The sequence below is a fragment of the Dermacentor albipictus genome, chromosome 3 (genome assembly GCF_038994185.2).
Source record: "Dermacentor albipictus isolate Rhodes 1998 colony chromosome 3, USDA_Dalb.pri_finalv2, whole genome shotgun sequence".
NCBI classification, from domain to species: Eukaryota; Metazoa; Arthropoda; class Arachnida; order Ixodida; family Ixodidae; genus Dermacentor; species Dermacentor albipictus.
In genome coordinates, this window is record NC_091823.1 from 189,719,874 (window position 1) to 189,736,557 (window position 16,684).

The window sequence follows — 16,684 nt, forward strand, 5'->3', positions numbered from 1 at the left end:
TGTTGCTTGGCTATATTTGGTTCGGCTAGACGAAGAAACAACTCATGCAGGCGAGCGCACGAGCTGAGACCCAGCTATGTAGCTACGTGGCCGCAAGCGAGCGCACGAGTTGAGCCTCCGCTTTTGCAGCTGCTATGACGTCATATGGTAGCTACGCGGCCGCGCGCGGCGCAGCAAGGAAGAGCGTGGTTGTGCGGCTAGTATGCTTCGCATAAAAGCGCACAGGGGGCACGCTTTGCCAAAGTGTAATGATTTTCCTCATCTTACAAACTCTCGTTGATGTAGATCATCAAATGCATTGGGAGCATTTCTGAGTCTATCCTAGACCTGTCATGTCTTTAGTCCTCGTATGTCATCGTACTGTTTAACTAGTTTCTAATATACGCTCCTGCAACAAAACTAATGCAATAACCACTAGACAAATAAGCAATTGTTCGTTTAATGTGACATAGTTGGGCAAATGTCTTCTCACTGTCAAAGCTACTGCTTGCAATGCAGAGCAACATCGGTGCTGCATTAATTCACTTTTACGTGCAAGCGTAGATGCCCCGTCAGTTAAATCAGCGAGATGACATTCATCACCGCGAGGGAAACATGCACCGGATGAGGAAGGTGCCTGGAGGTGGAGAAGGGAACCGCCATGTTCGCGCCCTTTCCATTTGTGCTTCGGCACTGCTGCGCTCCCTGTTCATGGTGTCCCCTCGTCCTCGCAGGCGCAGCAATGCACGCTTTCCCTGAGGTCACTGTGGCCCTTTCCTTTTGGTGCTTTGATGCCATGGTGCTCACTGTGCATGCTCGTGGCATTTTTACGCTTACATGCAACCCGCATTCACAAAGTGAAATGTCACTGTAACTTTATTCGTGCATTACAGCTATTTATATGCATGCAACCTGCTGGAAACGTGACATTATTTGCCACTGTCTTATTCATGTAAGTGCAGTTACTATAAAAGCAACAAGCTTTGGACAAGTCATGGTAAGCAGGCAATGAATGCAAAGTAACCTCGATATAGTGAAGTCAGTAAAATGGACTATTTGCTTCATTATATTGTAATCTTGTTACTTTGAAATTTGCTCTTTTATGCAAATAGGTGCAGTCGCCCATGGATTTTTCTTAGACGGATTGGTCCGCAATATTTTTGGAATTATCGGGCAACCAGAAAAAGCATACCTGAATGAGAAAAAAAAGAAATCATTTTGTTGAGCGTCAGCGATGAAAGATACAGTTTCATGCCATGTTGGTAGACATCTTCGCATTGGCAGTATGAAGTGAAACCAGCCACGCTTTCGCACCCACATTGCCCCCGCGGCTGACAGTGTCGCTCGCAGTAGGACACCAGGCCACCACGAGAAGTGCCAGCAGTGGGGAGCGAATGCTTCATCCGCCTCTCACTTCAATGCGTCTCCGTTACTCGAGATTGTAACCTCCAGTTCTATATACACACGGGAAGACAGCACACATGGTGCCATGCTCACTCTTTGCAAACACAGCAGATAAGAATGGCAATGAATAGTGTGCAGAGGACGAGACATTAAAAACCAGACACACGCAAACGCGCTATTCGATGCTGTCCGAATCATGCATCAACAAGCCCAAAAAGCTACACTGTTGATCAGCAGAATACGTCTAAAAAAGTGCGCAGGCTGCATATGCACGAAGTCGCGGTGACAGCCATGCGCTAAAATAGGAGACACCCACTGAGCTGGTCCTCCTTCTCTCCTCGCGCATGCTTGATCACATTATCGCAAGATCGCTCCCCCCTTTCGGCTTGATTGTGCAGGAAGATGGAGTCCTTCAGAATACGATCCTTCTCGGAGTACCCTCGCATGCTTACACGTGCACCCAAAGCATACAGGACGAGGTGTGGAGGAATCCTATCGCATGTGGACTTTTATATGGAGCATGATGCTGCTTCACTTCGGTGGTCATTGTAGGTCGCAAGGCGCACAATTTGAACGATGCTTACACAAAGACGCCGCTTGTAACTCAACCATTTTACCATCTGAGTTCGCGAAAGTTTCCATTTATTGTCTCCGTATTCTTGCGGAGTGGGAGTGAAATTTTTTGTATTAAGATTGTGCGTAAGCACATTTGCGATACAGAGGTTCTAAATATGTGGTGCTCTATGGAGAAGAGGTTATAAAGTTAAATACTTCGTTTTATCAATAATTTTGTTATATATTGAAGTTCGGTATATCCAGGTTTAATTGTACTGCATTTTTGTATATCTGGGTTTTCTCTTGCGTGTCAAGCAAACATGAGGCACAGACCACATTCATATATCAGTAACAACAATAATATGATCTATTTTGACCACTTGCTCACAGAAGGTTGGCAGGGTTCATAGTTTTGCAACACCTGCATTCATTATTAACCTCAACGAAAGGGCAAACTTTTGAGAAGAAGTCGGGTTTAACCTGATTCTCATAAATTTTTTGCAGATGCGAAAATCAGGAACTATATGGGTTTTACCCCAAAACAAAGGACCTTAGTTATAGGCAGTCTCGTTTTAACAAAATCTGATGGCATTTGGAAGAGCTGTACAGTGTTCAGAAACACCTTATGAAACTGGTTCCATAATGCTATGTTTAGCATAGTTCTCTTTTCCAAGGCTCTTAAAAAAGCAGGTGCATATAAAAAAAAAGACTAATAAATAAAGAATTTGTCCCTGCACATTTGAGCATTGGGATTGCAGCCCTCTCAATCATGATTTCAAAGTAAGAAACCTGCGTGCCTGTAGCAGAAACAAGTTCGGCATGGCGTCCAGTGTAAGCCAGCTGTGTCAGCATCGTCGTCGCAAAGATAGATATCTACAATGGTGCTAAATGATAAGCCACGTACTGGTACTGAAAGTGTATCTGAACACTCTCGTTGGCTCTGTTCATACGAGGGTCGATTGAGAAGTAAGGCTCCCATCAATTTTAGAAATAGACAACATTGTATTCTCATAAAAATTTACATCATTGGAAAGAAGAAACTTTGCTCTATTTTTCCACATAATCGCTATCTTTTTCTGCGCATTTTTCTAGATGGCACTCCAATTTCTGTATGCCAGGAATGTCGTAGAACTCTGCTGCCAACCCATTGAGGAAGCATTTCACCTCTTCTTTACTTCATCATCGCTCCGGAAACGTTGGCCACTCAAATGTTCCTTTAACTTGGGGAAGAAGTCATAATCAATAGGCACGAGGTCTGGACTGCACGGTGGGTGGGGGGGCATGACAGTCCACCGAATGTTTGTCAAAAGTTCCTGGGTTTGACGGGAGATGCGAGGTCGGGCGTTGTCATGAAGCAGCATTAAACCGGCTGCCAGTCGTCATCACTGGCAGTTCTGGATAGCTCGCCTGAGTTTTCTTAGTGTTGCACAATACCTGTCTGAGTTGATTGTTGTCCCATGTTCCATGAAATCAATCAGCAGTATCCCCTTACAGTCCCAAAAAACACTGGCCATGACTTTGCCAGCAGAAGAAGTTCGTTTGAACTTTTTTGCGACTGGTGACTCTGGGTGACGCCACTATTTGGATTTTTGTTTCGGGAGTGAAATGAAACACTCACATTTCATCTCCCGTAACAATGGAGACCAACAAACCTTCCTTATCTTCTTGACACTTTTGAAGAAACTGGTGAGCTCAGCCAATGCGTTCCTCCTCGTGGTCTGATGTCAACAGCTGCGGCACCCATCGAGCACAACGCTTGTGATACTCTAATTTTTCAGTCAAAATTCTTTCCACTATACCATAAGAACTCTCAGGAATCTGAGGAGCAAGTTGACGGACGGTGACGTTATGAAGCACTTCGCGTTGGACCATCTCGATAATCGCCTCCGCAACTGATGGTCTTCCACTCCGTTCTATATTGTGGACTTCCTTCTGACCGGCACTAAACTTCCTGCCAACTTTTGGGCGTGTTGAATGGACTCACATTTGTCACCACACACCTCTGTCAACTGACGATGAATATCCACAGGTGGAGTCACTTTGGCGTGCAAAAAGCGAATTACTGAACAAATCTCGCATTTGGCAGGATCAACAATGGGAACCTCCATGTCGGATGGCTGCTGAGCCAAGAATGAGCGGCGAAGCGCAGCCGGGGGGGAACAGGGAGTGGGGGAACGGCCGTGCACAGCAGTATTGCCGCCATTTCGCCTCGCACCTTCCCGTGTGGCTGGAGCTCTTTGGGAACCTTATTTCTGGATCAACCCTCGTATAAACTTGTTTCTTTGGAAATGCTACTGATGGAACTGCAATTGAGAAGCTCAAGCACACAATGAATTCATTGTTTAAAAATATTTTGTGAGCTCCCTTTGAGGGAGCTCACTTTAAGGGAGCCCCCCCCCCCCCCACTGCCCGCCCATGCCACCACTCCTCACACACATTCCTAAAGCGCCGCCAAATCAATGTTGAGATTTCACAGCTATTTTGCGGTCAACGTATTGCTGCATTTTTCAATCCTTTCGGTTGGTGGTAGTTATCGGCATCTCCTGGGGTGTGAAGGCCAGTTTTCTCATAGATTCGGTGCCCGCGCGATTAACTCGAGATGCGTTGTGTTGTCACCACCTATTCAACGGTCACGCGCATTGCTGTTGGTTCGATAGTTCAACCTTCTTTGTTTAGACTGATCCAGGGACCAGGAAAGAGGTTTGGTTCGTAGGCAGGTGGTGTGTCCGCACGAGAAACGAGTTGCGGCCGGACAGAATGCCAGTTGCGTTTAACTTGTCATTTTGCTTCATTATTTCCTCGAGTGACGGCTCGCCGCGATGGTGGCAGATCCTCGGAGCCATATACTGGCGATATGGGTTAGATAAGGTGCAAAATAATATAATGTGAAACAGCGTCCATCATCGAACCCTGCAATAACCATTAAGGGGAAGCTTTAGCTCGGGCCCAACTTCGACGCGGCCTATTCAAATACATGTAAAACACAAAAACGCTTTTTGAGGTAACCCATGGACTGATTTCAAAGAAATTTGTTGCGTTTGAGAGAGAGAGCTAAATTCTATCGACTGTTGGAAGTGGAATTTCGATGAATGGCCTGTATTTTGTGAAAAAGATTTTCAAAAATTAGAAAGCTTGAAAAAAAAAGTGACGCATGAAATTTATAAATTAATAGCTCTGCATAAAATCAGATATCACAGTTCTGCAAACGTCATCCATTAGATCATTCAAAGCGGACAAATTCGATACGTCAATTTATATCTTACGTTAATTTGTTGCGTTGTGAACAAGGGTTCAGCAAAAGCTCTATTTCCATATTACAGATTTTTTTAGATTCATGTATAACATATAAATGTTGTCCTCTTTAGATGTAACATCAGATGCAATTCACAGAATTGTGATATTATTTTTTCTTGCTGAGTTGGAGAGTTGTAAACTTGATGGTTTCGTTTCCTTAAAATTTTTGATTTTTGATAATTTTTAAATAAAATATTTACAATCTAAATCAAAGTTGGCAACCAAAAATCACTAGATTTTACGTTTCTCTTCCCAATGCAACAAACCTGGTCAAATTTCGTGCAGTGGTTGCCGAGAAAAACGAATTCTCTTTTCGCATGTGTTTAGATAGGAGCATAAGCAATATGACTGTCACCCGTTATCTCGTCTGGTTTTTTCGTAACTGTACAGCACTTTTCGTGCAAAATTGGCAACTAGAAACAAGAGTCACAAGGAGTTAAGAAATTAAGCGATCTACTAGGGGAAAGAGCCAAGGCAATAGCCAAACAGGAAGAAAAAGCGAATGTTAACAAATTTAACAGTTGTTCATGAAAATCTTTATGGATCAACATCTTTTTATTTAAAAAGGAAGCAGAGAAAACGCCGCCGGAAGTGGAGAACAATTCCATGAGTTTTGAATGACGCTTCTACAGTTATCAGTCGAGCCGCCTGACGTAGCCACTTCTCTGCTGTGCTTATGTTTAGATGGTTTCCTGACCTTCTGCGGTGGGCGCAGTACGTCTAGAACCGCAGTGTCCTGCACTCTACACGGTTATACGGGACTGGCGGCCACACATCGTTACGCAACTTCCCAAATAACAATACGAGCCGGTTGTGCCGCTTGGTAGAGCAGTAAACGAGGGATCCAAAAGAACTGTGATTGTTCCGCAAATGTATATTCCTCCATAATTCTTCCAGAGCTAATTAAAAAAACGCTGCTATAATCGGATACAACTCAAGTCTACAGTGCAGCCCCGCTCACACCCTTATAACCGCCAGCCACTGTTCCTCCGCGAGGCTGCAAATATTTCGTACTTAAAACTTTTTCTGTTACCCAAATCAGGCGGTAACCACAAATATAAAATTATTAGCCCGTAAATTTATACGTTTTCTCTCGCCTATTATGTTCATTGACGAATGCCTAATTCGTTATTGAACTGAAATAAAATGCTTGCTTCGCTGCAATCATGCAGTATATTGTCAAGCTGCACTTCAGTTGGCAGTGAAGTTTCATGAGGAAAACGGGCTCCGCAGTGAAATGAACTGTACTGCAGACTTTTGAAGATTTAATTAAATAATTATGGAAGTTTACGTGCCGAAACCATGAGGCATGCCTTGGTGGGGGACTCCGGAAATTCGGACCACCTGGGGTTCTTTAATGTCCACCTAAATCTAAGTACATAGGTGTTTTCCCATTTCACTCCAATGGAAAATGCGGCTGCCGTGGCCGGGATGCCGGGCGTGGCAGCCCAACATCATAGCCACTAAGCAACCATGGCAGACTTTTGAAGAGTGAAATGCTCAGACTCCATACACTTTGTCCACGCCCGTTGCACACCTAATTCTTTCCGTTGATGAAAAGACTCTTCAAGAACAGCAGACACTCTGGAGATATCAAGCACGATGCAATTTTGAAAAAAACCGCATGACGACGATTTTGTTTGCTTCTGTGATTGGCTGGTGGAGTAACACAACCCTGTGCAGGCCGTGTGCCTTGGTTGTCAACTGCTGTTTTTTTTTATGTTGTATGCTACCATAGAAATCATTATTTTACACTTTCTATTTTTTAATCGTTTTTGGCAGTGTTCTTCATGTGCTTCTTTCCTGCGCGAGTCCATTTGATCTGGTTACTTGTTTGCCTAGTAAAGGAGAGGTGTATCTCACAGGCGTACCTGTGACATACACCTTATTTCATTTCTCTTTTTGGAGTTTACGCGTCATTATGGTGAATGGCGGGTGTTATTAACATTTGTATAAGCAAAGGACCCCCCCCCCCCCCCTTGCCTAGAAAAGTTTTCGAGGGTTGCCCCCCCCCCCCCCCAGAAAAAAACAGTCATGGTGTGTTCAGTAGCTCTCCTGCTGCAGAAAGCAGACCTGCCAAAGCAAACGAAGCCATGCTGTAGTCACCTTCCTAAAGGCAGTCTCCGCTTCTTCAAACATCAGCAGGTTGTTGTACGTACGTCCGACGTTCATGTGAGCACCAATGTCATCAGGTTGCACACTGCAGAGAGAGAGCGAGTGAAAGGTGTTCACCGTAGGCACTTTGCTTGGCACACTTCAGCAATGCTGTGTTTATTCAAAATGTTCCGGTAAAAGATGGGAACAAAAAATGGCACTCATGGAAGCAAAGGTGCCATCTATTATTTATCTTTTATTTATTTCATCAATACAAATATTTAATTTTCAGCTAACTGTTCCTTACCATAGCACAAACTCAAATGTGCCAATCCTGCTTCTCCTTACGATGCACAGTAGACTCAGTGCTAGTGACCTCGCTGCCACAGAAAATACTACATAATGTAGACTGGCAGCAGCGGCATTGCATGACCCACATCTCAGCCTGAATCCTCTGTTTGCACAGTTGTCCTTGTCGGGCACTGTTTCTTCGGTGACCATCGTCATGGTGCCATCCCACCGCCTTGCATCTCTGGACGGCACTGAATCATCCACACAGGGTGAATCTGCGACTGCGTGCATCGGCAAATTCACCACTGCAGATTGCAGTGCGCCCTATAAACAAGAGCAGACATCGATGCCTGCTCTTCATTGGCAGCAGCGGCATTGCATGACCCACATCACAGCCTGAATCCTCTGTTTGCGCAGGTACTGTTAAGTTTTCCTTCTACTCCCTTTTTTATTTCTGCTGCTGCTGCTGCCATCAACCATTTGTTTTTTCTTTCTTTTTTTATCCGAGTCTCTGTTTAATACTCGTACCATGCCGACGAATGCAGAACTATAAAAAAATATTTACGAGCTGGATGTTAAGATTAACAACATGGCCAAAAGCAAGCATGGACTCGTCTTTGGTAAGATCTTGCTAAGAATGAAGGAGTCTGGGACTGATGTTGTCGAGTTAAAAAAAAGAAGTTGATTCCTTGAATACAAGTGCTGAGCACTTCAACGGACTTGTAGAAGAACTACGTAGCCAATATGCTACCCTAATTATCGAGAACAAACAATTGAAAGCTCAGAACCAGTCATTGACTCGGAAGATGGAGGAGCTTGAACAGTACTCTCGCCTTGGCAATATCGAGATCAAGGGCATTCCCTGTTCTCAAGGAGAGGACTGCGTTGCAATTATGAAAACAGTACGGGACAGAATTGGTTGTCGCATATCACCTAGTGATCTGGACATTGTTCATTGCATTCCCACCAGATCTAATGACAAAAAAAAAATATCGCTCGTTTCTGTTCTAGAACTAAGAAAGCGGACTTTGTTAGTAAAGCACGTAAAGCCAAACTTTTTCTTAGCGACATTAGATTCTCCAGCTCTTCCAACGCTCCTGTCCTTGTAAACGAGCATCTGACCCCGTCTAACAAGGCTCTATTTTCCAAAGCCCTAATTTTGAAGAAACAAAGGAACTGGATGTCCCTTTAGACGGACAACTGCCAAATGAAGGCTAGGAACACTATCAACAGCAAAGTTCACTGCATTCGAGACGTATCTGACCTAACCAGAATAGACCAGAGCTCATTTTTTAGCAAATCGATGTAACAATTATGGCTTCCTTACTGAAACCCCATCAAGTGAATTCCTTCTTTCGGGGGGATGCTAGGCTGAAGGGTCAACTTTTGAAATGCTCAACCAATTTTCATGAAGTTTGCAGGGGTAGTTGATCTTGTTGTCATTAGAATATCTTTCAAATGTCAGCACCCTAGTGCAAGGAGAAAAAAGGTTATAACTGTGAAATTTAGCAATCTTGTGTGTCAACTTAGGAAAACTATCGTTTACAAAATAATGAAAATATACAAATTATTTGTGATTAGATACCTTCTGGATGGTTTATAATGCAGGATAAGGTCAGTTGCACATTTTTTAAGTCATTTTTGTAAAAATGCCATCACTCTGAAAATGAAGTTTATTTTTTTCACTGTCGTTACATGACAAAGATCTGCTAAATATTATAAGTTGGAAAAAATTTAGGCATCTGAAAAGTACTTTATCTCGTTCCTCACTAAATTTCAGTCTAGAAAAAACGTTGGAAGCAGCATTTGGTGAAGCAGTTTGGAAATGATACTTTTCCTGAAGCTCTTTTTTTGCAAGAAGTGCAAACTGAGAAAAATCAGTTCAAAGATTTCAGAGAATGGCATTTATTCTTATGATCAGAAAAAAATTAATCGAAGTGCCCTGCTGCATATGTCAGGCTCTCCTCTTCAACAAGATGCTGCTCTGCAGTGATCACTTCAAGGTGTCGTATCTTTTTCTTTCAGCTTTAGAGCTATCCATCGCACTTGCCTGCGCTCGTGAAATGGCTTGCTTCATTGCTTCCTGAACGTGCTTATTCGTCTAGACTCCATATTCAACGCCCAGTTTGTCGAGAACTCTTGATGCCACGTGCTCCTTCATTGAATTCTAGCACAGCCAGGGCTGCTGCAGTCTCCACTGTCCTCAGTGATTCAAATTCTGTCTTTGGGCACCTTTTCCATTCAAGAGCATTGAAGGACTCGTTTGCATTCTGTGTCTACATCCTTGAACATCGCGCAAGGAGCTCTGGCTTACTAAGCATGTTGTAGAGAGGCACCAGCTCTTTGGAAACATCTCTGCTTAAAGCTGGACGATGGGATCTTGGCACTCATGTCTTTTCCGCTGCAACTATGGCTCTGTGTTGATTGTAGTGGCACCAAGAGTCCTCGCCAACTGGGCAAGCGTCACGTCATGGGACTTGCAACTCTTGAGTAGGAGTGAAAAAGTGTCGCAAATACTCCTCGTTGCATTTTTTTTTTTTTACATCTGGAGCATTGCCTTTCAGGGCAGATGCATAGTAAGCAGTGAGTTTTTTTACAACACTTTCTGTCAGCTTCCCCTTGCCTCCTAGACCTTTTGTCGTTTTATTTAGTTTCTCAATTTCTGTACAAAGCATGAAAAACAAACTTCCTATTGTGGGCATTCACTTTGCGTTTCGTTTCTTGCCCACTATGCGGCCGCGTCTGGAAAAAGATTGTTCAGAGTCGCGTCCGACGGAAAAGGCATGCCGGAAACTTGTGAAAAAAAAATATCATACTATTCAGATAACTACCAAACTTGGTGAGAAGATTCTTTATTAAACAAGTAATTCAGAACAACTCAGAATAAAAAACACGTTTTTTTTCACCGAAATCAGTATTTTAGCCCCGCATCCCCCCTTAAGCGGATTTCATTCCATCATTCACTTTAATGCGAGGAGTCTTCATAAGCACTTCGACGCAATCAATAATTTCCTATAATTGCTAATTATTTTGTTTTCACTAATAGCCATTACTGAGACTTGGTTATCTGACGACAAAAATTTGCATTGCTTCCTTAACTATAAATTGGAATACTGAAATAGATTAACGAGCAGCCGCGGTGGTGCGGCCATATATGTTTCTCCTAATATTGCTTATCGAAGAAGACACGACCTATCCTTAACCATTACTAATTGCAAATCTGTTAGAATTTAATTCAGTAACTGCTTTCTTGCTCAGGACAACAAGAATTTCGTATTTGGCTGCATTTGCCGTTCTCCTTCATCGTCAGTTAATGATTTATGTACTACCTATCTTGATCTTATTTTACACACTGTACCACTAGAAAATAAAAATGTTGTTATAATGGGTGATATAAATATTAATTTACTCGATGAAACATCATTCATCTGCATTCACTATAATAGTTTGTTCCATAGCCACGGATGTGACTCCTTAATTGACGTTCCCACACGCGAAGTTTCTATTGGTACAGGTACACTTATTGATCATGCTTTTCTAACCTGCTTCATTCACCAGAGGCAAAAATTTTGCACATCGACATCACTGATCATCACCCCTTGCTCTTACGCTTCAATTTCAACGTACGACCTTGCCCTCCTTCACATACTAAAGATGCCCTGGACAAAGTCGGCTGCATAACTGCTGTTGCTAATACAAACTGGTCTCAAATTAAATCACTAAACGACCGACAGAAGGCCTGTTCTACCTTTTTTTTTCACACATTATATCATATCTACGACAGTTCACCTCCAAAAAGAAATGTAATAAAGCTGTAGCATTTTCTAACAATACATGGATCACGCAGCAGTTATTAACAGCATTGCGCAAATGGGATAACTTGTATAGGAAAACCAAAAGGCAACCGTTTAACGTGAACTTACGTGCCTGATATAAAAACTTCTGTAACAAAAACTAAAATCAGCTAAACGACAGTATTTCGAGCCAAAGATTTTACAGGCAGCTAATAACACTGAAAAAAAAAAGGAGGAGATTGTGAACTTTTATAAATGGGAGAATGCCTTCTTAAATAGTAACTCACGACTAAACCAAGTATCCAGAATTTTAAATGATGCAGAAGGTCTCAATTCCCCTGCCAATATAGCTGAGGCTTTTAGTAGTTTTTTTTTAACAATTTACCTTCCCCTACACAGACCATCAGCATGAACCGTCTACCTCATTCATTCTTTTTATTTCCTACAACGCCAGAAGAAATAGCTGCTGTTACAAATAATCCAAAAGTGACAAGTACTGGAATTGATGAGGTCCACCCTGCTAACATAAAATTAATTCTACACTTAATTTCAGATATACTTTCGTGTATTGTTAATTTATTATTTAAGACTGGTTTATTTCCTTCTGAACTCAAGCATGGCAAAATCATCCGTTTTTAAAAAAGGCGATAGCTCATTATTAAATAATTACAGACCTATTTGCATTCTACCATTTTTTGAGAAAGTTTTTGAGAAACTAATTGAAATACGGCTAACGAAATACCTTTCTAAATTTAATATTCTCTCTTCATGCCAGTTTGGTTTTCGCCACAGTTATTCCACAGAGCTGGCACTCATTAACCTTACTGATCAACTGAAAAAATTAATAGATGAAGGATTTCTCGCCGCCTCAGTTTTTATCAATATAATGCAAGCATTTGATAGCATAAATCATAATATCCTTCTTTCGAAGCTTGAAGCAATTGGCATTTGTGGGCCTGCTCTCTCACTACTAAAAAGCTACTTATATAACAGAGTTCAAGTTGTTTCCATTTCCAACGTTTATTCTCGACAGCAAATTACCAATGTTGGTGTGCCCCAGGGATCTATTCTGGGGCCACTTCTGTTTTTTGTTTATATTAATGATTTACCTGTCTTTCTCCAACAAAATGCATTCTGTACGCAGATGACACCACTATATTCAACTTTCATAAAGATATCTCATTTCTCGTTAATAAGTTAAATGCTGACTTAGAAAATATCCTAAGGTGGTGTAATGTTAACATGCTATCAATTAATGCAACTAAGACTAAATTTGTTGTATTCTCTTCTCATCAGCAAAACATACCATCCATTCCACCTATCACTTTCGGTTCTCACCGCCTTCCTCCAAGTTCATGTTCATCTTTCCTTGGTATTCTACTTGATTGTAACTTAGGATATCACAATCATATTGCTCACATAAAAAGGAAAACATTATGGTACACGCATCTTAATCAAAACATGCCCTTACTTCACACGTACCACTTTACTCTCACTTTACCACTCTTTTGTCCACTCTCACATTACTTATGGCATAATATGTTGGGGTAACACCTGTAATACTTGCATTGCATCTCTCCAGACAGTTCAGAACCTAGCCATAAAAATAATTACTTGCAGTTCACGCATTTCTAATGCCACTTCCATACTACATGAGAATAACATCCTTACCATTTCTGGACTGACTAAATATTACCTAGGTATTTTTTTCTACAGATTTGTGAATAATGAGCTACCGTCGATCCCATTTTCACCATCTAACCTGATGATTCAAAGTACCACCAGATTTGCATTGAATAACAATTTTCTTTTATCAAGAATCCTCACTAACTATGGTAAACAGATACAACAGTAGAATTCACTTCCATATCAATATGGAACACTCTTCCTTTCATAATGAAAAATGCAAGATCTTTATTGCAATTTGAAAGAGAACTAAGAATGCATTTATTATTGACAGATTAATGACAAGGATTACTGTATTCGATCTTTGTTCGCTTTTTCTTTCTCTTTTGTTGTTGTAAATAAACTGTTGGTATTTTGTTCCTGCACAATTTTTCCTGCTACCATGAGATACACTAAACCTTGATATTATTTGTAATCAATTTTGTATTTTGTTCTGTAACCGTTCTTTTCTTGTTGCTTGCATACTTTCTTGTTATATGCAATTGTTGCTTTAAGATGTTAACTATAATAATTGTTCTTGTACAGGAGGTCCCTATACAGTCTCTGACTATGGGACCTCCTTCTGCCTACTAAATACTTGTTATGTGACCCAACTTCTAATAAATTCTGATTCTGATGTGAAATGTGAGCGTCAGATGTCACACAATTCTAAGACGTTGCAGAAATGAAGTTCACTATCACGACACTTTGGGCTTGTTGGTATGCCACTACTATACTCAGAAAAAGTTGGTTAAAAGTTCTTTTAGCACAAGTATGTGACAAAAAAGAAGCAATACAGAAGACCGTTAAAGTGGAAGTTAGGCCTTCGTCTTAATTATGTACTTCACTTTTGTGGTAAATAAACTTTTTTTAGTAATGTTGCTGAACTAGGTGCAGAGTTTTCTCAATCACCCTTTTTTACATTATGCTTTGCTGCAAATCCCTAAAATAAAATAAATTGCTGGCTCTCAAGTCGTTATTAAGAGTAGAAGTAAGCATGAAATGACAACCGGCAAAGCAGATTGGTGCCCAATTTTTTAACATCACTATTGGAAATGACAATTAATAGTGCAGCATACTATAAGTTACAGCTTGAATGAGATTGTGGACAAACATTAGGAAAAACTTGGAGGTAGCATTTTTCGTAACTTGTTTGGGCAGTAGCTAGCGTATGTAATGAGGTCACATACAAATGATTTGGGGTCACAGACCGCATTTTCTGAAGTTTTTGAGTGTTCACATTTGATGTTCATGTTTGAGTGCCTGAATAATGGCTCTGGGTTTTTGCTCAAAGTCACATGAAGGTCGCCGACAATGGGAGCTAAAAGCTGCAACCAGTACACATCCTTCTCTGTACAGCAGGTGTCCTTAATGCAGCTATAAAAAAAACAACATCAATGCTTCAAACCTGCCTTTAGTAATCCAGGCCACTATAACCTCTTGCACAAATCCCATGCAATTACCCAAGTCTGCCAAGAATGCTGGTACTGATGAACTCCTTGCCTGGTTGATAGAGTGCTGACCCTAATATCAACCAGTTCAGGGTTAGCTTCCCAACTTGATTAGTGCTCATGCATATTCCTTTGTTAATCTATAAATAAACCTAGCCATCCTTTGCAAAATTATATTGAACTTATCATGTCTATACAGTGCCTTTTCCACAGCAAGGATGGCCCAGTAACAATCGAAATTTGCACCTATATCTTTCAAGATTCATAGAATGCCTTAATCTAACCACATTTTAATATCTCTGGCATTCAGAATGCCTCATAACAGGCTCCGAACGATGGCAGCAGCAGGCTCCCCTCATTCCGAGAGCTTCTCTGCAATGCACGCAAGGCCATCCCACGTGCTGCTCTACCACATGTATGCAGAGTTTGTGAAAACTTATTTGCAATGCACACAATGTTGTCCTCATTCACTACAGTATTTACCCAGTGAGAACACTTCATCCGTAGAACATCCACATCATGTGCCCATGCACTATTTTGGAGAGAACAGGACATCCGCTGGACATCCAGTTTCGAACATCCTACCATGCATGTTCCAAGGATATCGCACGTGGAACTTTTTTGGCAAACACGTGAATATTCCTCCAGGAGGCTTTGTCTGAGTTTCTTCAAAACGGAATTGTGGTTTCTCACATATTGAATTACAATCTGAAGCTATCATTTGTGCAGCTTGCGTGTACATTGTACTTTGCCAATTCTCTTGTAAAACTACGGTTAGTTCAATGAGCCACTCGTGCATGGTGGAAGGCCTAGAAGAATTTGGAGTGTACTGAACTTCTGCTTGCGTGTGTGCATAATGTGCGCACATGGTGCATCTGTTCTTGATGCGAGGGTGCTCTGACCATTGAATCTATCACAGCATGTGCTGCGAACATAAGGGACATTAAAGCAAACACTGCAGAAAAGGTACTGGCATATGTTCCATATACACAGCATGTCCCCATGACGTCCCTAGCATACATCCAAGGAATGTCTGCAGGACATGGATAGTGTGGCCAAACGTCTGTGTGAGGGACATCCTGAGGATGTGTTCGGCACCCCTAGGATATCCATGTCCTGGCAGTGAATGCCCATAGGAGTGGACATCATTGTTGCCACTGGATAGCTAGAATATGCTGTCTGGTTAGCTGGCTGGGTATAGTGTTTTCATTTGTTATGCTGGAAAAATCCCTGTGCCACGCTGGTATTGCCTGTTCAGGGGCGGAGGCGGCCTGCAGTGGTTTGAAACAGCCCTGGGAGTAGAAAAATTCCCACCTGTATGGAGCAGTACAATTTCCATTTTGGGGTAGCTTGGTAAAGCTCAACCAGGGTCTAAATTTATAACGAAAAAATAATTTTTAATGCGTTAAGTCTAGCTTGTTTAACAATGGGCACTTCTCCCACTTTTCGGGGTGCTGGGTTTGTATGCATGTACCTAGCTGTTTTCCCACCTGTCTGGGTCACTGGGTAGTCCATAGTAGAATGGGCAGCACATGGGGCTGCTGTGCTGAACTAATAGGGTTCGAAACCAACCAGCAGACCAACTTGGGTCTCTGAGTGTGTGTAGATATGTGCCACTCTTCAATGAACTTTTTCACGCCGGCTTGAGTCACCACACATCCCACTGGACCACAAATATCCATTGGACACCCCATTAATATCCAAATGCCCCAAGCCCGGACTGGTCATTCAGTTAACGTACGTGGGACATCCCCTTTTGGTGTTAAAGAAATTTCCTTTGACTGTGTTCCTGTAGAGGTCTGCTGGATGTTCCACTTTGGATGTGTTAAAAGTTCTGTGTGTTGTTCCTTTAGTTGTCCTTTGTATGTAGGAATCTTTCCTTTAAATAATGTACATACATGCCAACATTTTTTATATGTATTTGAACGATGATATGCTGTGAACGCATTGCTGACGTCGTGTAAACCTGACGCTTAACTACTAGGTGGATTTTTATGGGCAAGAAAGAAAAAATAATTAAGCACAAAGAATTATTCCACAACTAAAGATTCCTCTCAATCTGTCCCGAGTGAAATGGAAACACATGAACGCAAACTGCCAGCTAATGAACGCTGTGTGGATGCCCATTTGATTTGCATTGGCCATTTTATGTAAGGA

The 16,684-nt window shown here is 41.7% G+C and overlaps 1 protein-coding gene across 4 annotated transcripts in view; it reads right to left on the reverse strand.

The window, feature by feature from the left end:
* The window catches only part of Tmtc3 (Transmembrane O-mannosyltransferase targeting cadherins 3), a 921,929-nt gene that overhangs the window by 122,533 nt on the left and 782,712 nt on the right, over window positions 1–16,684 (reverse strand). For all 4 annotated transcript variants that reach the window (XM_065440562.2, XM_065440560.2, XM_065440561.2 and 1 more), the window contains one exon: window positions 7,339–7,432. In XM_065440562.2, the coding sequence (XP_065296634.1) occupies window positions 7,339–7,432 (94 nt within the window). The remainder of the gene's footprint in view (window positions 1–7,338; window positions 7,433–16,684) is intronic.